The sequence below is a fragment of the Amia ocellicauda genome, chromosome 5 (genome assembly GCF_036373705.1).
Source record: "Amia ocellicauda isolate fAmiCal2 chromosome 5, fAmiCal2.hap1, whole genome shotgun sequence".
Taxonomy (NCBI): domain Eukaryota; kingdom Metazoa; phylum Chordata; class Actinopteri; order Amiiformes; family Amiidae; genus Amia; species Amia ocellicauda.
Genome location: NC_089854.1, coordinates 48022114 through 48044474, shown reverse-complemented (window position 1 = coordinate 48044474; position 22361 = coordinate 48022114). Strand labels below are relative to the sequence as shown.

Below are 22361 nucleotides of genomic sequence, written 5' to 3'. Positions count from 1 at the left end.
GTGTTAATAATACTTGTATTCTTGATTTCCCCCTTGCTCCCTTTCCCGTAGCCCTTGACTGTGACCTAACATCTTGACAGCACTCAGCTTTGACTTTCCAGGATGTATAATCTCACTTATTGTATTCACTTCTTTAAATTGGAATTTGTAAAATGTATTATGCTTTGAATTGCTTAGTATAATGTAAATTTGAATTTGTAATGTTTGATGCCTTGTACTGAAGTGTATTCTTGCACTTTGTATTGCGCTGATATTTTGTAAGTCGTCCTGGATAAGGGCGTCTGCCAAGAAAAAAATATTATTAATAAAATCTGCCTGATTCCAGCCTTACTGAAGCACCCCAGATCATCACCGATCCTCCACCAAATTTCACAGTGGGTGCGGCACACTGTGGCTTGTAGGCCTCTTCAGGTCTCCGTCTAACCATTAGACGACCAAGTGTTGGGCAGAGCTGAAAACTGGACTCATCTGAGATGACGACCTTACTCCAGTCCTCTACAGTCCAATACTTATTGTCTTTTGCAAACCTTAGCCTGGCTCTTCTTTGCTTCTCATTGATGAAGGGCTTTTTTCTAGCTAGACTTCAGCCCTGCCCCTAGGAGCCTGTTTTGAACCGTCCTCGCCATGCACTTCACCCCAGCTGCCGTTTGCCATTCTTTTTGTAGGTCACCCGATGTCATCCTATGGTTGTTGAGTGACAGTGGAATGAGTTGGCGGTCATCCCGGTCAGTGGAGAGTCGTTTTCACCCTCTCCTGGTCTGTAGCTTTGTTGTCCCCAATCTCTGCTGCTTGACCTTGTTCTTATGAACCGCCGTCTTTGAAATTTTAAGGATGGAAGCAACCCAATGCTCACTGTATCCCTCTGCCAGTAAAGACAGAATTGAACCCTTCTTTTCCTCTCTCAAAACTTTCCTTTTCAACTCTTTTGCCATGGTCAATAGTTATTTTTTTATTCCAATTACTTTTGAGGTACTACTAGCTAGTGCTGGGCGGTATTACCAAACATTTATATCACGGTATTTTTCAAAATTATACCAGTTTCACGGTATATGATGGTATATATTTTTTCATGCATGACTGGGTGTTAACCACATTTTCTACTGATTGAGAGTAGAATTGACTTAGAATGCCCTATTTTACTGTCATGATGATTGAAAATTGTAGAAAAATTCCACACTAATTACTATTAATACAGGTTTGCAATGCCCCACAAAATGATGCTGTTTACAAAGAGGTGGCGCTCATGATTCTAATGAAGTGAAGGAATCAGAATGCATGACCTTTTTATTGTGCAAATTTCACAAACAACTTAAAAAAACATATTTTGTAAACCAACTGGCAACTATACAATGTAAACAATCCCCTTCCCCTATAACTAAAAAAAAGTCTGGACTTCTTTAATAACTGAACAGCATGCAAAGGCAACTTGCATAAATATTTAAACAAATAAATATCCTCCTGAAGCTGTCTCTCTCAACAGTAGCACTTTTCTAAACACTTTAGCCTGACAACATTTGCAGAAAATAGTTGTTTGGTCGTCGTCGGATTTTTTAAAACCAAAGAACCTCCAAACCTCCTCTTTTTGGCATAAGTTCTTCCATGTCGTCACGTTCTACTTGTTCTACAGCTTCAGTTTCTTATCCATCTTCGCCGTCACGCTTAGTAACACATACAGCCTGTGCCCTCACCACAGTGCAACAGTGAAAAGGGACCCCTCTCAAACAGTGTGCGCCCTAACCCTAACCACCCAGCACTACTACTAGCACTGTTTTTGACATCCAGCTGGTCCTATTGCAAAAGGATAGTTGTCAGGCCTGCAGTATGATCTTTGCCACTAGATGTCTCCCGTACTCCAGTTTTTCAAAACAATCTTCCCCTGATTTCTCTCTTAATTGTTTCAATTGTCTCACCTGCTCCTCGTATTCCCCTTCATTAACCCCGCTTTATATATCCCACTTCTCCCAGAACTCTTCGCAAAGTCTTGCCAGTGTCTACACAGCATTTCTGAGCCTTTCATCTTCTTTACCTTTACCGTGTTCCTGACCTTGCTTTGTTGTCTTGTTCCCGATTCCGGATTCTACCCAGTGACCCAATTTGCCTGATCAATTGACCTCTCACTACCTTTTGACTACGATTCCTGGATTGCTCCGTCTAACTTGATTGCCTTTGTGTCACCTTCCTCTTGTTCTCTCAGCCGCGCACCTGGATTCACCATTTGGATTATGACGAACCCAACAATACTGATAAACACAGCAGTGGTTTTTATACTTTTCCTCATTAAATAAGATTTGGTTCAGGTGATCACCTAATCAGTACCTCATTCACTAGAATGAGGTGTGCCTGTTTTGGAATTCAACAGATACTGGAATGGAATGGCTGCCATACATTTAGAGATGCTGATTTATTACAAATTTGCAGTGGTGTCTTAATTTTTTTCCAGGGCTGTATTATGCAAAACTGTATAATTGTATTATTGGCTGTTTTCCTTCTGTATCACTGCCTAATCCATTTGGAAGGCAGAGGACTGTCCTCTCCATTTGTGAAACACCTCTTTGGTGGGTAATATATAACTGCTTGTAACCAGGAAATCAACAGGCCTTGCAGTCCCAACCAGTCGCAGGGTCCGTTTGTGAATACATTCATAAGAACATAAGAAGTTTACAAACGAGAGGAGGCCATGCTCATTCGGTGTCCATTAATAACTTGTGCCCCGTTTCCACTGGCGGACGCATCCGCTTAGACGGGCGTTTCCACTGGCTTAATCGTCTGGACGCCTTGTGGAGGTTTTGTGGACAGTTAACTGCTACCAGACGTGGCTGTAAGCATCCGTCATGGCCACTAAGCAAATCCTTCGCTTTCAGAAGCAGAGATGTGTGCTTGACTTGTAGACAGACAGGGAAGAGATCAGATACATTATGTCGTGCCATGTGGGATCACGAAGAAATTAGTTTTATTAGCAGCATGGAATGAAATCCACATACAGAAACAATAACTGCTTACAGTTAATATCCGAGTGTATTTAAAACTTGCCGAACATGGATTTCACAGGACCCCGGTGCAGTGCCGTGACTTGTAAAAAATAAACTGAAGGATAATAATCGTATTAGTAGCAGCCAATTTTATTAATATTTTATGAACAACTAGACACTGGTTCAGGCTGTTGTTTTGTGAGTGGTGTGCAGATCTGTTGTATAACAGCCCCGCAGAGACAATCAGTATGAAGGCGAACATGATTTAGTTAACGTATGCCCATTTACAAGTTAAACGAATGAATAAACATTAAGGACTGGTTTCATAAATGCATCCAGAAGTCCATAAATGCCATGACTGAAATGTGCACACTTCAGTTAAATTAACCTGCTATATTCTAGCTGGATGGTTAAATCATGAAATGTGTGTATTTTATTTCAACTGTAACTTGCCCTGGTGAAGGACGTCTGCTAAGTAAATTAAAAATAGTATGGCAAAAAGTGTTTGCAGTTACAAATCCGCAGTAAGAGTAATAAGTTAAGGGAGTCAAATTGTGCCATTTAAAATACATATCTAGAGGGGCGCTGTTGAGCTATGAGCAAGTAGCACGCACTTTCTGTTAGCTCCCGCAAATATCAATTTTATTTCTCTCTTTTATTTTTCTGTATTGGAAACTGGTTTCAGAACACCAACTATCAAGGTAAACGACTACAATGCCTATTACGAGGGGAAAGAAGGAGGCAGCAGATGAAGGCCCCACTAGTCCTGCGCCCTATCTTTACATTATCGTCACTTAGCAGACGCTCTTATCCAGGGCGACTTCCAGTTATGAGTCCAGAGCCCTAACTACTACTCCACAGTGCTGCTCTTGAAGAGGAAACCGCTGCTGTGCACCTGTCTGGAAGTGCTGACTCTGCTGTGTTGGTAGCTATATCCGGTCTTTGTTGTTTCTTTAAAAGCAGAGATATGTTCGACATTGGATGCCAAGATTGATGCAGTTACATGGTCAATTAGGGAGGAGATTTCAGCCGTACGTGAAGAACTGTTTTCTTCTGTGGTAGCTTTGCAGGTCCTTAACGATTCACATGGCAAAAAGCTGGAGGACTTGGAACAAACTGCCACACAGTGGTCTGATAATGAGTCAACAACTTCCTTGCAATTTGACGTACATAGATTGTCGGCTACTGTAAAGTCTCTGACAGAGAAGTGTGAGGATTTGGAGGGGAGATCAAGGAGGAATAACCTTAGGGTGATCGGGATTGAAGAGGGCATCGAGGGACCCCATCCTACAGAATTCGTGGCGCAGCTTCTGAAAGACACTCTTTCGTTGGAGGAAAAGCCCCTACTTGACCGGGCACACATGTCTTCAACTGCGTCCTGATCCGGGTCAGAAACCTCATCCCTATATCGTAAGAATTCTCTATTTCCACATTCGAGAAAAATTTCTGCATCGGGCCAGGGAAAGCGGCTCTTTGATGTTTCGAGGACAGAAACTCTTCATTTTCCCTGATTATGCCCCTTCTGTTGCTAAAAAAAGGGCGAGGTGAAGCGGCTCCTGTTCAATCAACCCGGTGTGTATTGATGGTGCACATGCACTGGTTTTTGTGTATCATTAGATCTAACAGAGATTGAAACACCTGTTTTTCTGTTTGTACTACAGAATGGAATGCAATACTTCTTATATGTATCCTGTTTTGTTTTTTTATCTCCTATTCTTATTACATTTCTTAAATGATAGTTGTGGTGTTCCTCTATTTGCTACTTGGGGCTTACTCTTATCCATCCTGTTTTTATTATTTACTATTATTATTTTTATTATTTTCTCTCCTCTGTTCCGTTAGAAACTCCTCTTAGTACGTCATACTTTTAATCTTATTTTGGCTACTACAGTATATATTCATGTTTCTTGGTGATGTTCCTATTGTTGCATCAGCCTGTATGTTCTCAGACTGCGGGGCTACGGGTTCAGAGTGTATTTATGATTTGTTCTCATAGAATGCACTTTGTGCACGGATGGTGTGTTTTGTGGTTAAGCTTACACCTCGTTTGGGGTGGGGGGGGATATCAAGTGGAAGGGCGGGTTTATATTCTATTTCTAATCCCCCCTTTTTTTTTCCCCCCCTCTCTTTTGTTTACTGTGAATTCTACTTGGCCAGGTGCTGGGGTGAGAATATTGATGTGATATACTGTTCTCTATTTATTTGTTTTATTTTATATTACATGGCACATACAAACCTAGTTAAACCTGATGAGAGGTTGTCTGTAAATGTTATAAAGCTGGAATGTCAAGGGGCTTAAATCACCCAGTAAAACTTAAGAAAGTTTTATCACCTTCAACTTCTTAAAGTAAATATCGCTTTCCACCAAGAGACGCATCTTTGTACTTCAGACCACTTTTGGATACGTAGGGATTGGGTTGGACAGGTGTTTCACTCTGAATTACATAGTAAAGTCAGGGGTGCTGCCATCCTGTTTCACAAATCAACACCCTTTGTTGCTTCCCGAGCTATAGCAGACCCTCATGGTCGTTTTGTTATTGTCACTGGCAGATAATACCCCTTATAATACTCCTTTGATATTATGTTTATGCTCCTAATTGGGATGACACTCAGTTTCTTTCTAGTTTTATTTCTTCTTTACCAGACCTAGATTTTCATTTCCTATCCTGGGAGGAGACTTTAATTTTATGCTATCACCCTCCTTAGACCGTTCAACGCAGGCTTCTAAAAACCCTTCTAAATGTGCCAATATTCTTAGGTCTTTTTTAGATCGATATGCAGTATCAGACCCTTAGTGTTTCTTGTATCCTAAGCTAGGCAATATTCTTTTTTTCCCCCATGTTCATAAAACATATTCTCATATAGATTTATTTCTGGACAATAAATTATCACAAATCAGCTCTTGTTCTTATCATGGTTTAGTGATCTCCGACCATGCTCCTTTAGTTTTGGAACTTTCCCAGACCATACTTCATCTCGTTCCCTGTGGCGATTTAATACATTGTTACTTTCTGACAATAACTTCATTACATGTATCACCTCCCAAATTAGGTTTTTTTTTTATTTTTTTAGAGACTAATACTATTCCTGATGTTTCTTCCTCCACCTTGTGGGAAACAATTAAGGCTTTTATACATGGACAGATCATCTCATACACTGCCCAAGCTAACAAACGTTATTTAGGAAGGTTATCTTAGCTTTCTAAGCTAATTTTGGAGACCGATAGACTTTTTGCTAACTCTCCTTCTCCTGATTTGTATAAACAACAACTTGTGCTTCAAACTGTATTTACTCTTCTTTCAACCAAACAGGCAGAGCAGTTGCTATCTAAGTCACTCATGCAGTGTATGAGAATGATGACAAAGCTAGCAAGATTCTTGCTCATCAGATTCGCCAGTCTGAAGTGTCCCATTTAATCCCTCAAATCAAATCTAAATTAGGCACAATACTGACTGATCAACTACTAACTAAAAAATCTGATTCTCCCACTGACCCCTGTTTAATTACATATTTTTTTGACAATCTAGATATTCCAGCTGTTAATTCTGACGCTAAGGCAAAATTGGAAGAACCTTTTACAAGGGATGAGATTTTACATGCAAACTGGTAAATCTCCTGGCCCAGATGGGTTTCCAATTGACTTTTACAAAACGTTTGCTCACTCACTCTGTCCTTTATTGAGTTCAATGTTTTCAGTCTTTTTCTTCACTGTCATTGCCTACTACTCTAACTCAAGCCTCCATTACTTTACTATTGAAAAAGAATAAGAACCCTTTAGATTGCAGCTCATATTGTCCGATCTCCCTTCTAAATTCAGATTTTAAAGTTCTTTCAAAAATATTGGCTCGCCGTCTTGAAACTGTGCTTCCTTCCAATTTCCTCTGACCAAATTGGCTTTATAAAAAACGGGCACTCCTTTTCAGACTACTTATTTGAAACCCTGAACAAATCTGGCTTTGGCCCTAATTTTATTTCCTGGGTTAAAGTGGTATACTCTTCCCCTGTTGCCTCAGTGTGTAGAAATAATGTGCAAATAAATAATGTGTTATCACTACATTTGCATAAGAGTGAACCATTTCCTTTTAATCAACCTGCACTAAATCACTCTTCTGTACTTCTTCCTTTTAACATTGTTACAGATAAGTTCTCGTATTTAGGCATTTCTGTTACAAGGAAATACACTGGCCTCTTTAAAGCAACTTTTGCTTGTTGGACCTCTCTACCTCTTTCTACCTTTGGACGCATTAATTTAATAAAAATGAATACCGTCCCTAAATTCCTATATCTTTTTCAGAGTTTAACTATTTTTCTTACAAAATATTTTTTTGATCAATTGGATCAATTTTGGAATAAAAAGCTCCCCCGTATCGTAAAGCCTTTTTGCAGAGGTCCAAAGTATTGGGTGGCCTTGCTTTACCTAATTTTAGATTTTATTATTGGTCAGCCAATATACGTAACACTTTATTCTTGATGTCATTCCCTTCACATGCGGACGCTCTACATTTTTTTAGATATCTACAAATTTGCAACTTCGTTCGCACTCAGTTTACAACATTTCCCTATAAACCTCCTTCGTCAGCTTTGGATTCTTTGTTACAACTAAACCCTCAGCTAATGGATCTATTTCTAAAATGTATTTAATAATTTCTTCCTTAAATACTCCTTCTTTATCAAGATTAAAAAGCTTATGGGAACGAGATCTTGGTTCGCAGTTTTCGGATGAGGAATGCGAGTCTGTTCTGTTACGAGTACACTCTTCCTCTGTCTGTACCAGACATGCTCTTATACAGTTTAAAGTTGTACATCATGTACACTGGTGTAAGGAGAGGTTATCAAAGATCTATCCTGATCTAGACCCGACTTGTGATAGGTGTAAACGGGCCCCGGCCTCTTTGATCCACGTTTTGGTCTTGCCCTAAATTAGCTTCTTTTTGGAGTTTTATATTTGAATGTTTTTCCCAAATATTTGAACACCATATTGAACTATCACCACTTATTGCTCTGTTTGGGGTGGTGCCTGATAATATCTCCCTGTTCAAAACTCAATCCGACTCACTTGCTTTTGCTACACTTTTGGCTAGACGTTTGATTTTGTTGAAATGGAAACAGACTACCCCACCCTCTCATGTTCATTGGGTTAAGGACGTTATGCAATTCTTGAAATTGGGAAATATCTAATTCACTCTGCGTGGATCTACCAACAAGTTTTATGCTAGGTGGCAGGGCTTTCTTTCTTTTGATTTACAAATCAATTCACTGCCATAAGTCCTTTTAATGACAACCTCATAAATGTCCCCCTGGTGCCCATGAGTCTCCCTTTAACAATCTTTTTTATTTTTTTTGTGTGCTTTTAATGTATATCTTTACATGCACTGTGCTTTTGGATATGTGCTTCGTTGTATTATATGTATGTGTGTGCAGTACTATACATGTTTATAGCTGTGTATGTACAGTATGGTATGTTTGGGTATTGATTTGGGAAATTAGGTAGCTTTATGTTAAACATACATTTGTGTGCCTTTTTTTATTGCATGGGAAAGGATGGGTGGGAAAGGGATAACAACCTCTGAATATCCTAATGTTCCTCATTTGTACATAGTAGTTTTATTGCAATAATGATTATTGCTGTGTATTGCTATTGCATTAAAATCAATAAAAATATTTGAAATAAAATACATATCTACTAGCACATATCTTGATGATAATAAAATAACAAGAATAATAAATAGCAAATATTTATTTTTATTGCACATGGAAAAGTTTTCTTACGGTAACGTAATGCTTGTCTAAATATAAAAAACGTCTATACACGTTTAGCTCTTCCTAATCTCTCTTAACATAAACGTGTATTTATTACGCTGTCTCCAGTCATGTAAAGCATAAAGAATAAAAGACACAAAAGTCCTTTCCACATCAGGCTCTGTCGCTCGTAGTGTTGTTTTCTGTTTGTTAATAAAGCTAAACAAACCAAATCCACAATCACTCTGCTCCTCCCACAACAGGGTACGGCTTTGCTACAATGGCCTGCTTTTACAAAAAGCTCTGTGACGCATCCAAGGACGGACACATCCGGCACGGCACAGCATGGCACGGACGCTTAAGCCAGTGGAACCGAGGCATTAGTGATCCAAGGACCACATCGTCGAACAACAATATAAATACACCGATCAGCCATAACATTATGACCAGTGACAGGTGAAGTGAATAACACTGATCATCTTGTTATCATGGCACCTGTCAGTGGGTGGGATATATTAGGCAGCAAGTGAACATTTTGTCCTCAAAGTTGATGTGTTAGAAGCAGGAAAAATGGGCAAGCGTAAGGATCTGAGCGACTTTGACAAGTGCCAAATTGTGATGGCTAGATGACTGAGTCAGAGCATCTCCAAAACTGCAGCTCTTGTGGGGTGTTCCCAGTCTGCAGTGGTCAAAAGTGGTCCAAGGAAGGAAAAGCGGTGAACTGGTGACAGGGTCATGGGTGGCCAAGGTTCACTGATGCACATGGGGAGCGAAGGCTGGCCTGTGTGGTCCGATCCAACAAACGAGCTACTGTAAACTCAAATTGCTGAAAAAGTTAATGCTGGTTCTGATAGAATGGTGTCAGAACACACAGTGCATCGCAGTTTGTTGTGTATGGGGCTGCGTAGCCGCAGACCAGTCAGGGGCCCATGCTGACCCGTCCACTGCCGAAAGCGCCTACAATGGGCACGTGAGCATCAGAACTGGACCACGGAGCAATGGAAGAAGGTGGCCTGGTCTGATGAATCACAAGTTCAAGGTGTTGACTTGGCCTCCAAATTCCCCAGATCTCAATCCAATCGAGCATCTGTGGGATGTGCTGGACAAACAAGTCCGATCCAGAGAGTCCCCACCTCACAACTTACAGGACTTAAAGGATCTGCTGCTAACGTCTTGGTGCCAGATACCACAGCTCACCTTCAGAGGTCTAGTGGAGTCCATGCCACAACGGGTCAGGGCTGTTTTGGCGGCAAAAGGGGAACCTACACAATATTAGACAGGTGGTCATAATGTTATGACTGATCGGTGTACATATATACAGTGAATGAAAAACCCCACCCGACTGGCCACATGTTGGAGCAAGTGCTCTAATAAACTACTTCCTAATTAAACCACGGTTCCCTTCCCAGTCTGCACTGCCTTAAAGTGGCAGTCCGGTAACAATAGTAATGGTATTTTATAGCACATTAAACATGTTCTACATAAAGCGTGTCCCCTTTGACAATTTCCACTCTATAAGTACTGACACTACGTGTTAATACATTTAAACTGGCCTCTATTCAATCTCTTTCTAACGTTGCGATTAATATTATTTACAACAGCTACTGCTACTTCTTCTATTACTACTACTAATACCACTATTAATACTAATAACAGGGTTCCCACACAAATCAGATTTTTTTTTTCTCATGACTTTTCCATGATAATTTTCTGATTTTCCATGACAAAATTATTTGTTTACAACAAAAATTATGGAAAGTTGGAAATGCACACAGAAAATACTGTGGATTTTGATAAACACAATAGGAAAGAACTACATAATCAGATTTGTCATGAGGGCTTCCTCCTCCCCTTACAGGCATCCAATCCAATTTATAATTAATCACTTAATTTGTTCAATTATAGGTTTGCTTAAATAACTGAGAGCTGAAAGCACAGGTGAGCAAACATTAGAAGAGACAGTGGTTTGTTTGTCAGGACCTGGGTTGATAAACACTGATTTTTGTTTTTGTTTTTTTCTTCCCATCTTATTAAACCCGGTTTTAGTGTTTTTTGTTTTTTTTCCCCAAAACAAAAACCAAAAACACGGAACGCTACGGGTATGATAATGAGAAAACAACAATTAAAACAGCATTTCAACTTTATTTTAAAAAAATAACATTTCAATCTACAAGAGATCATCAGGATGAAGATCTCGTGTACATCAAAACGTTTTTGCTAAAAACCTGTGAAGCATGGGTTACATAAATACTTTTAATTTGTGCATTGGAGCTGTGGGATACCATGCACCTACTAAGTAAGTTGGATGTGCATGTGATTAAATTTTACTATTAACTTTATTTCACATAAATGGGCGATCATCATTCTGACAGATCCTGACCAATTTAGTCACGATCGCATACACGGATTTACTGGCTAAATGTTCAGATACTGTTCAGAATTAGTAAATTAGTAGTACAAGAACGCAACCATTTATCTTGAGAATCTGTGCAGAATGACGAAAGGCTGCGTGTTGTGAACACACCAAGCTTCTTTGTGTTGCTATATGGTTATAGGAGTTGTGCTTAGCGTATATGTGCTTCACAGACTCTGCCAAGACTTGGAAATCCCTGTGTACATAATATCTGGCACAGACCAAAGCGTTTTTTCCTGAAGCCAGCATATTTTTCAATTGTTTGCAATGGGAGCGCTGCGTATTTAAAAAGCCAGAGTTGAAGGAAAAAAAAGAGTTTAAAAATTTTCAACTTTGGGTAAAATGCAGCACTGGTTACTGTCACTTTTTACCCAGCCATCCAATCACAGCGGAGGAAGGGCGGGACAAATACCACACCGACCGTCCGTCCGTCTTCTCTCTACGTGCTTCAGCCTTCCCTTCATCCAGAGCAAGTGCCAGATCAATTACTCTATCTTGTGCCGACATCTTACATTCAGTATTTGTTAGCAACACAAACCATCTGCGACAGTAGGTACTTCAACACATTACTTCTGCGGATATTCCGTATCATAGCAACCAAAGCGTCTCAGCTGAAACAGCGCTGCGCCTCCAAAGCGCTGAGTCAGCTGCAGAAAATGCTAACCACCAGACAGATTATTTTTGGTGCAAGCGCCAGCTTGCCCTGCTACAATATAAAATATAGTCCTACATCTACAATTATTGTAATACACCAATAACATTTGATTTGACTGACAAAAAAAAGACTGCTCGACTTGAAGAATCTCAGTCAACTGAGGGGTCTCCAACTGATGATTTGACTCGTCGACTTTCAGGGGTCAGCCCTAACATACACATCGGTAATCAATGTGACAACCAAATGAAACAAAGTCAGCAACTAAATGAGGTTTAGAAGGTAACTGCGAATTGAAAAGCTGCATCAGTTTTTAGTTTTATGTTTTTTTAAAGCAGTACACAAACTAAACTTAGAGAACAAAGTGTTTATTCATTTATGATACTAGAGCTATTTATAACTAATTTAATTAAAAATATATATATTTAAATCAAAAAAGGGTAGTTTAATACTGGCTTGTACTTTATTTGACCACAAGAGGGGGAACTTGACCATGAAAACTCTGCCGATTTTGTCAAAACTTGCCTTCATCTGATTTATATTTTTAGGTGTCTGAAACCATACATTTATTGACTGTAAACACCTGGAAGCCTCAAAAGTTGCCTGCATGTCTGTATAGTTTTTTATTATCATCATTATTTCTCTGCCGTTATTTTCAAAAGCTTATAAAAACAATACACTCGATTAAGGCCGGAACGATGATTACGTAAATACACCGATTTGTGTGGACTGCGTCGATGCGTCGCACTGTTTATGTTCATCCCCAATGATGGCGGCTCCAGCTCCCAGCATGCTGAAAATGAGACTTTATCGCAAAAAGCTCGAACCCAAATCTTCAAAAGTGGGGGAATTCTTTAAACATAGACTTAATAAAATGGTGCTCTGCAACAAACTACACATCACCATAAAGACACAAAAGCAGAGTGCATGTTTCAACGTTAAGCTATTTATTTAAAATTGTAAATCTTTGTAAATAATGTAAGTCACATTGTTGGTGTTTATGTGTGCTTAACCACACTGTAGAATTCTAGCTACATCAGACAGTAGGTACCTTATATATATATATATATATATATATATATATATATATATATATATATATATATATATATATATATATATTGTCGGTCTATATTTATTTGCTCTGTTGTATAGTTTTCCGTGGTTAGACATGCAGATCATAAGTTTTTCCAATCCACGTCTTCCTCTCGTGTTTCATTGTCCGATGTCATTTTTAACGCACACAAAATCAGATTGAATCGAACTTGTTTCACAGTCAGTGTGCGAGGTGGAAAAGGGAATATGAAGACACTCATGTTTTTCTCGTTTCACGCACGTTATGATCGTATGCCTCATCCAGTGTGCATGTAAATCTAAATATTGTGCTACTATACATACTCGTATTCTCTCTCATTTCGGGAATTAAAAAATCTACCTCCATAGTCGTGGAAGCTATTTGATATAGAAAAGCCTGTAAACACTGAATTTAATGTTTACTTTATTTTTCATTATTTATCAAAAGATTTTTGCAGGTTTATAACTGCCATCTCAAGTTGTTTTAAAGAGAGCATTACGCAAGATGAGAAAAACTCAAAACTTTAATAAAACACTTGCATTTAATGCTGGAATTATTTTTATCCAAGTAATCGACAGATTAAATCGATTATCAAAACTGTCGTTTGTTGCAGCCCTACACTTCATACAGTGATAGACGGCTGTGTGGAGCGTTACCATATCAGGGCTCTACAGTGTGAGCGTTTTACTTGCATTTGCGAATAAAAATAATGCGAATGTGAAATACAATTTGGGTGCACAGTGCGAATATAATATTTGAACTCTATAAGGAAATACTACATTGACATGATTATGATAACGATATTTTATCATCATGTGTAAATGTGGGAAATGTAGTTCGGTTGTGGATTGTCGCAATTAACCGAGAAGGCAACGAAAACTACAAGTCCAGAGAATGGGTCATAAACGTAAGTGTTGCAGTGTTGCACGATATCTAATCACCTACTAGCTGGCGTTAGCCGCCTCGTCATTAAAACACACTTACAGATACAACAGTACTCAGCGACAGCTGGGCTGCAACAACGTAGCGATAACGTCGATTATTAAAATATACTAAAATCTTAAAATGTAATAAATCGTTAATTAGTTGGGTCAACCTGGGGACCAGCTACAAAAAAAAATTATAATAACTTGTAGATGGTGGAGGCAGCCGCTACACCCGTGGAAAGTATAGGAGCACTTCACATTGAATACACTGAAGACAGTTTGCTGCAACATGAGCAAAGCTGAACTCATATGGCGCAAGCACAACAATGACGCTGAGCACTGAAGAGAGACGCACTGGAGACGATGACAGGATGGAGAGGCTCAGCTGGTGCAGGCCGCTGCCTCTGGATCCGAAAAGCTGTCTGTCAAGGACCGAACATTGGATCCGTTTAAACCGCACAAAGTACTCAGCCTTTACCGTTACTTGAGCTACACCTGTATCTTTACCTCCTAAACTACATTATTAACATTGTATTTATTATACCCACGTGCTACACTCAGACAACAGTCAAAACAGACACAGTACACAGATGCAATACAGCAGTACAGTACACAAAGACAGAAAAACAAGTAGAGAAAACAAGCAGCTAGGTTAGCCAATAAAGGAGCGCAAACAATAAAAAGTCTGAAAAGATTATTTTAAAACGTGTAACTAACAGAGATCCTTACATTACATTTATTTAAATGTGTAGTGCGCTCCTCATAGCCTCTGGAAGTGCGTTGCACAGCCATGGCGCATTATACTATATGATCAAACTAGTGCCATACATATTGAATTCAAAATTTTCAACCCTGTCATAAATTAAATAAAAATGTTGCCTCTGATGAGACTTCTAATTTCAGCTCATTTTAATTGTACAAGTTATTTTTCCACATATTTGAATAAGAAAAGACTTATACCCCATTCAGACATAGGATAAAAGGCCACCAATTTTTAGAAATGAAAGGTACGCAAAGGGAAACCAGTCTACAAAGCCCATACATTTCCTTCATGCAACGGAGGTAGTCTATGACCCCGTTCACACTTATTAGGCCGGCCCTGGGCCACCTCAAATTTAGTCCAGCTTTTTTCAGACACCCCGTTCACACTTGCGGTTTTAGGAGGCCTACGTGCGTTCACATATGTGGGCGAAAAGGTGGCCTAAACGAAATGCGTGCCAGGAAGTAAACAAGTCTGCTCAAACAAACCAGTGACGCATGACATTAGGTCTGCTTACAGGTGTATGCGATGTATTTATAATCATAACTTATTAATATCGATTGGCTATTGTTCGGTTCTATATTTTATTTGAAAGTAATCTTAACCCTTTGCAGCTGAAGCTTTCTAAAATAATAAAAAATGTGCTGGTTCAATGGGGAATCTAATTCATATATTTCCCTTTTCAAATGTCTATCTTCGGTTCTGCAAGTCTAAAAGTGCTGTTATACAACCTTTATTAGGACTTCTGCATTAAATCACACGAAATCATGTGCATTAGTATGCAATCGTATGCATCGAAAGCAGCCTCTGTGATGCATCTATAGTTATATCCTCAGACAGCAGCGCTGGACAATTCCTGCGGTTTGTTTTTTAACTTTAAAAATGTTAACTTTATCTTCCATCCACATTGTAAACAGCGCTTTCATTTCTGCATCGTCCCAGTTTTTACCTCTAACGCTGGCATTTGTGATTGTACTGCTCAGCTCAATTGCATTTCGGATTCAATAGTAAACAGCTGGTCGCGTATTAAAATGCACTAATTTGAATGGAAACCTGCTTCGGTTAAATGTATATCGTTTTAATGCAAAATTCGGATAATTCATAAAGTTATGGTTCCGTTCGCAATTTCACAATGCAATTTCCACATGTAAAATGCATACGGTTAAATTTCAGACTTCAATCATACTTAGTACAAGAACAAACAATAGCAAGTTTACCAGCTACACACACTTTTATTGTAATCGACCGAGTAGTTTGAACTGTTTACATCATTATAACTCATTACTTAGCCTAGACTTTTATAATATATATAAAGATGCGAGCTAGCGAAATGTAACAGTACATTTAAGGCTATAGAGCGATATGACATTCAAACAATACAGAGACAATACTGTGAGTCCCGCAGTGGTGTGAACTGTCTTGGTGCCCCTGTTTTTTCGGTTTATTCCGCGTCTCTCAGACACGCAGTCTCTGGGGGCGGGGCTTGAGTTGCGTCACACGCTGACACTTTCCACCCGGCCCAGGGCCCGGAGCATTGACATTTACATTTAGGCCGGCATTAGGCCGGGTCTAAAGATTTAGGCCGGGTCAAAAAGCGGGACTAGTTTTGACCCATCCCGGGGCCGGCCTAAATCTATGACCCCGTTCAAATATGAGTTAGGCTGGCCCAATCTCAAGTGTGAACGGGGTCTATTTTACCTTGGATTTAAATGAATGGGGTACAAACGTTGGTGGCATTTTTGTACTTAATACTGTGGTAATAGTTTCAATGAGAACACATTATCTGTGATTTCTTTACAGATTAGTGTATTTAATAAAGTACAATATAGGCTAATGCAGTAGGCTAATTAAATATGCACGTAAGTGCACATCTTATTCAAATTCTTCTTAAGATTATTATTCACTACTATAGTAGCAGGCTTCATAGATTATGCATATGTTATCTGAAATGAGCGGGGAAGGAACATTTTTATATATACAGCTCTGGAAAAAATTAAGAGACTACTTATCATTGATTTCTGAACTTGGAGTGGTCTCAATTTTTTCCAGAGCTGTATATTTCAGACAGACGAGTTCATAATGTAGTTTATTACAGTAAGTTGCAAAAAGAACAAACTTTAAAACATTTACTTTTAAACATCCATTTATTAACAGCGTCAATGGAAGAACTGTGTTTCGAGCGATAGAGCCTGATGTGGAAAGGACTTTTGTGTATTTTATTCTTTATGCTTTACGTGATTGGAAACCGCGTAATAAATGCACATTTCTATTAAGAGATATTAAGAGCTAAACATGTACATTATATTCAGACAAGCATTACATAACCGTAAGAAAAGATTTCCATGTGCAACAATATTAATAAATAGAAAATATATATTATTGTTATTGCAATCATCATCAAGATATGTGCTAGTAGATATGCATTTTAAATGGCACAATTTGACTCCCTTAACTTACAGTGAGGGAAAAAAAGTATTTGATCCCCTGCTGATTTTGTACATTTGCCCACTGACAAAGAAATGATCAGTCTATAATTTTAATGGTAGGTATATTTTAACAGTGAGAGACAGAACAACAACAAAAAAATCCAGAAAAACACATTTCAAAAAAGTTATAAATTGATTTGCATGTTAATGATGGAAATAAGTATTTGACCCCTTTGACTTAGTACTTGGTGGCAAAACCCTTGTTGGCAATCACAGAGGTCAGACGTTTCTTGTAGTTGGCCACGAGGTTTGCACACATCTCAGGAGGGATTTTGTCCCACTCCTCTTTGCAGATCCTCTCCAAGTCATTAAGGTTTCGAGGCTGACGTTTGGCAACTCGAACCTTCAGCTCCCTCACAGATTATCTATGGGATTAAGGTCTGGAGACTGGCTAGGCCACTTCAGGACCTTAATGTGTTTCTTCTTGAGCCACTCCTTTGTTGCCTTGGCTGTGTGTTTTGGGTCATTGTCATGCTGGAATACCCATCCACGACCCATTTTCAATGCCCTGGCTGAGGGAAGGAGGTTCTCACCCAAGATTTGACGGTACATGGCCCCGTCCATGGTCCCTTTGATGCGGTGCAGTTGTCCTGTCCCCTTAGCAGAAAAACACCCCCAAAGCATAAAGTTTCCACCTCCATGTTTGACGATGGGGATGGTGTTCTTGGGGTCATTCCTCCTCCTCCAAACACGGCGAGTTGAGTTGATGCCAAAGAGCTCGATTTTGGTCTCATCTGACCACAACACTTTCACCCAGTTCTCCTCTGAATCATTCAGATGTTCATTGGCAAACTTCAGACGGGCCTGTACATGTGCTTTCTTGAGCAGGGTGGCCTTGCGGGCGCTGCAGGATTTCAGTCCTTCACGGCATAGTGTGTTACCAATTGTTTTCTTGGTGACTATGGTCCCAGCTGCTTTGAGATCATTAACAAGATCCTCCCGTGTAGTTCTGGGCTGATTCCTCACCGTTCTCATGATAATTGAAACTCCATGAGGTGAGATCTTGCATGGAGCCCCAGACCGAGGGAGACTGACAGTTATTTTGCGTTTCTTCCATTTGCGAATAATCGCACCAACTGTTGTCACCTTCTCACCAAGCTGCTTGGCGATGGTCTTGTAGCCCATTCCAGCCTTGTGTAGGTCTACAATCTTGTCCCTGACATCCTTGGACAGCTCTTTGGTCTTGGCCATGGTGGAGAGTTTGGAATCTGATTGATTGATTGCTTCTGTGGACAGGTGTCTTTTGTAGCGTAAGGTACACTTATACATTTCAATTAAAGAAGTGAATTTATAGTATCACCTTATCACGAATCCTGGAATCTTGTAGAACTCAATTTCTGTAATAATTGGACGCAGACACCAATTCCAAAGATATAAATTGTCAAATTTATTCAAAAACAAAGACTAAATGTAGCACTACACTAATTATACAAAAGGGAAAAACTAAATTAAAATTCAACTCTAGATCAACAAATCAAAGACAAATCACTTCCGTGACCAAATCAAAGACCGTGGGATCGCATATGATAACACACAAATCGTTAAACAAAAAAGGTTATAAACACATTGACTACAATACCGGTTAGTAAGACGAAGGTGAGTCTCTCATTAGTATTGTTAGTCGGACATTAAATAACTACGCAGGTTAGTATTTATGTCAGGTAACTTCTCATTATATATATATTAGTCTCATTTACGTTTAGGTGCCGAGAAAGATCCTATCATTACTTGTTACCACAATTTCCCTTAACTGATTATTATTCAATGATTAAGGATAGGCAGGGCCACCTATAATCTGGTGTCTATTAACTTTAAGGAAATCTGATAACTTTGGGGGGAGAGGTCTTCTTTGGATCAGTGCTTCAGCTCAGAGCTAAAATGCTCTTATCAAAATAACCCATCATAACGCTATACTTTTATACAGGTAACGAGCTGTGATTAGGAGCACTCCCTTTAAGAGAGTGCTCCTAATCTCAGCTCGTTACCTGTATAAAAGACACCTGGGAGCCAGAAATCTTGCTGATTGATAGGGGATCAAATACTTGTTTCCCTCATTAACATGCAAATCAATGTATAACTTTTTTGAAATGCGTTTTCCTGGATTTCTTCGTTGTTATTCTGTCTCTCACTGTTAAAATACACCTACCATTAAAATTATAGACTGATACTTTTTTCCCTCACTGTATGTCAGTGGCTGTATTCGAAACAGTATACTACACGTACTACATAACAACACTTCAGTAATGTTGAAATGCTTGTATGTAGTATATGTATTATGCGGTTTTGAATACAGCCAGTGTCTCAAGTATTGTTCTCGCACATGTAAACCACCTTTTTTGTGATGTTCCTGCTAAAATAGCACAAGAGCTGTATGTAGAGCTAATTTACATATTAATTCACTCCTTCACTATGAATTTGCATGACGGGTAAACAGCAGCTTGTCTCATGTGCAATAAACTCAAACCATGTAAACCCCAAGAGTGAGTCCCAACCCCAATCTGTGACTCGAGCACATGTCTCGAGTAATGTCAAAACACAGGTAAACCATTGTATCTGTTTTTTGAAGATCACTTGATGTCTTTGTATTGTGGAAGGGAAAGTTTGCAGTAACGTGATGTATTTTATTAACTGTAGGGTAACTGTATGTAGTCTATCTATGTAGGGATGAGTGCCGACATTGAGAAGGAGAGCATTTCTCTTTCCGGATCAGAGTCCTTAACTTATAAACACCAACGTGAGTCCAATGCTATGATAGCCTCATAATTGCTGAAATGACATTGCTACTTTTTGAATATACATGAACCCAGAGCTTCCATATTGAATAGGTTGGCAAAACACATGAATTCTGAAAGAAATTAAAAAACAAACAAAGCAAACTAAATTTGACACTGACACTGACTATGGCTATGCCAAGCCTATGCAATTTGATGGTGAACCCTGCATGGACCTCTGTCTAACTTAAAATAAAGATTTAAAGCACTGATTTTTTTTTACAATTAAACTTACAAAACAATAAAATTTGTATTGAAAAATATGTATTTTAATTTTTGCAAAATGTATGTAGGACAGACCAAGCAATACACAGGCCTTCCTATCTAGGCATAACATATTACTTTCACTTGATTTTAATTATTATTTATTTATTTATTTATTCTGTCAGGGGTATGTTGTTGTCAAGTTTATATGACAATTTAAATGTGGAATGTTTCAATAAAACAAATAACATGTATAGTTTACGTACTTGGGAGTGTTTGTGTTTTTCTGTTGTGAACCTTTTACCACCTTAAAATTAGATCTGTATCTGTCTACAAATGATTTATTGGACCGTTAAATGGAAATGAAAAATGTGGGCTACCAAAATCTGTGGCAGGCTACCATAGTTCACCTTTTGGTAGCCCACTGGACTACCACACATAAAAGTGATTTGTCCACCACTGGTCATGTCACCCTTAGCTTAGAACTTAGAACTGTACTGTGCTTATATTTTGTAAGTCGCCCTGGATAAGAGTGTCTGCCAAGAAATAAATAATAATAGTAATAATAATAATAATAATAATAAATCATCAGAAGTGTTTCACATTTAAAGTACAAGCTGAGCATTTATTTACTATAGTTTAGCTCATGTCAAAGTAATCAGTTTTATTTATTACTAATAGTACATGCTAAACAGCTATGATATCCCTCCATGTACACCTATACTCACACAACACACACACACACATTTACAATGACAAGCTAACTAAAATAGACACACACATTCCTACAGCACATCCATACTCTGCTACCTTTCATCTCCCCTGCTCACTCACCTCCCCCAGTAGTGCCAACACTGTAGCGGCCTGTGTCTCCCGACATGGCACGATCTCGCCCAGCTTCAAGCCTCGTCCAGCCAGCCCAGCCTGCACCTCCACCGGCATCTTGTAGGACACAGACCCGAGACACACTGATACAAAAGGAAACGTTTTGAGACACACATCAAGTCACGATAACACACAACAAATATGTTTTTATTATTAAGTTGTAGTTTTAATTATATATTTGGCAGACGTCTTTCAGCAAGGCAGGTTTAGAAGAACACAATATTCATCAATTAGGCTACATTTACAAGTGCGCATGGAAGGAAGCAAGTTAAACTGAATGACAATACAGTGTGCAAAGCTAAACATGCTGTTGTTGGTATCCATGTACTCTCTGACAGTACTTCAACAGTAGATAGCTTCCTTACAGCACAGTGAAACTTCTAAAGGTCAATCTGGAACAACAACAACAACAACAACAAAAAAAAACAATAATAATAATAATAATAATAATAATAATAATAATAATAATAATAACGCCTTGCAGACCGGCTGCATGTTGTGCTCCGGTATCATATAGTAATCATGTGTCGGTCGTGCTGCACTGCAGAATCATGAAACCCTAAATTACTTAACATATTACTGTGTATCAGTGTCCCTTTTGGACCGCCGATCTCTAATGCTAAGATGGACCCACCCTACTGATTCAATAAAAAATAGCGAACGCATACGATACCTGCTCATGCAGTATATATAGTACTTTGTCCGCCTCTCCCCTGTCTCGATCGGGTTTCGCGCCACGCCAGGAATTTAGCACCAGTTCCTTCCTATCACGTGATGACTGGTGATACCTAATCATGGCGCTGAGTGAGTCCTGGATTGTGGTAGCTGTAGTCTTTTAGATATACTGTATGTACTACCGATATAATTTGTGATCTCCTGTTTCTATAGGACAACTTGACAATATCCAATTCACCTGCCAAAGTGGCGATCTCTACCTGTCTACAGTCTTTCATGTGCTTGAAAAACACACGCATTGTACAGCATTACATGTGTTTTCTTACAGCTGTAGACAGATTGACTGAATACAGTGATTACCCGCAAATAAACATGGATTGGAAACGGAGATTGAAGAGAGCGCGTTTTGGACATACCGTGTATATGAACATGACTGATTCAGGGCATCAGTGATACTGGATGGCAGATCATTCGTGGGTTTGTGCCAGTGCTGTGAAAACACTGCGAGTGAAACGCCAGGTCCAAATCGCACCGAGTGCTTTTACGCTGCTGATCAACACGTGACTGCTACTGCACAGTACAGACAGCGTTGTCAGATTTGATTGACAGTATACTGACGAATCACAACATAAATCCCGCCGACTCCACTAAAACCCGCCCAAATTCAATTGTTGATAGAAAACCATATCTATAGGCTAGCGCAATGAAAACAGTACAACAAACGACTACAGATAACATGGGAAATATTGCAACTCACAGACCATGTCACGCTAAAATATATTATTAACGCTAGATTATGTATTAAA

At 39.1% G+C, this 22361-nt stretch overlaps 1 protein-coding gene across 3 annotated transcripts in view; it reads right to left on the bottom strand.

The window, feature by feature from the left end:
• orc5 (origin recognition complex, subunit 5) overlaps positions 1-22111 on the bottom strand; it is a 73936-nt gene extending 51825 nt beyond the window's left edge. For 2 of the 3 annotated variants that reach the window (XM_066705545.1, XM_066705547.1), the window contains exons 1-2: positions 21554-21701; positions 20830-20963 (exon numbers count right to left, since the gene is read on the bottom strand). In XM_066705545.1, coding sequence (XP_066561642.1) covers positions 20830-20937 — 108 coding nt within the window. In that variant the 5' untranslated portion in view covers positions 20938-20963; positions 21554-21701. Of the gene's footprint in view, positions 1-20829; positions 20964-21553; positions 21702-21971 lie in introns of those variants that run through there. The other variant, XM_066705546.1, reaches the window with a different exon arrangement.
• Positions 22112-22361: the final 250 nt, after the last annotated feature.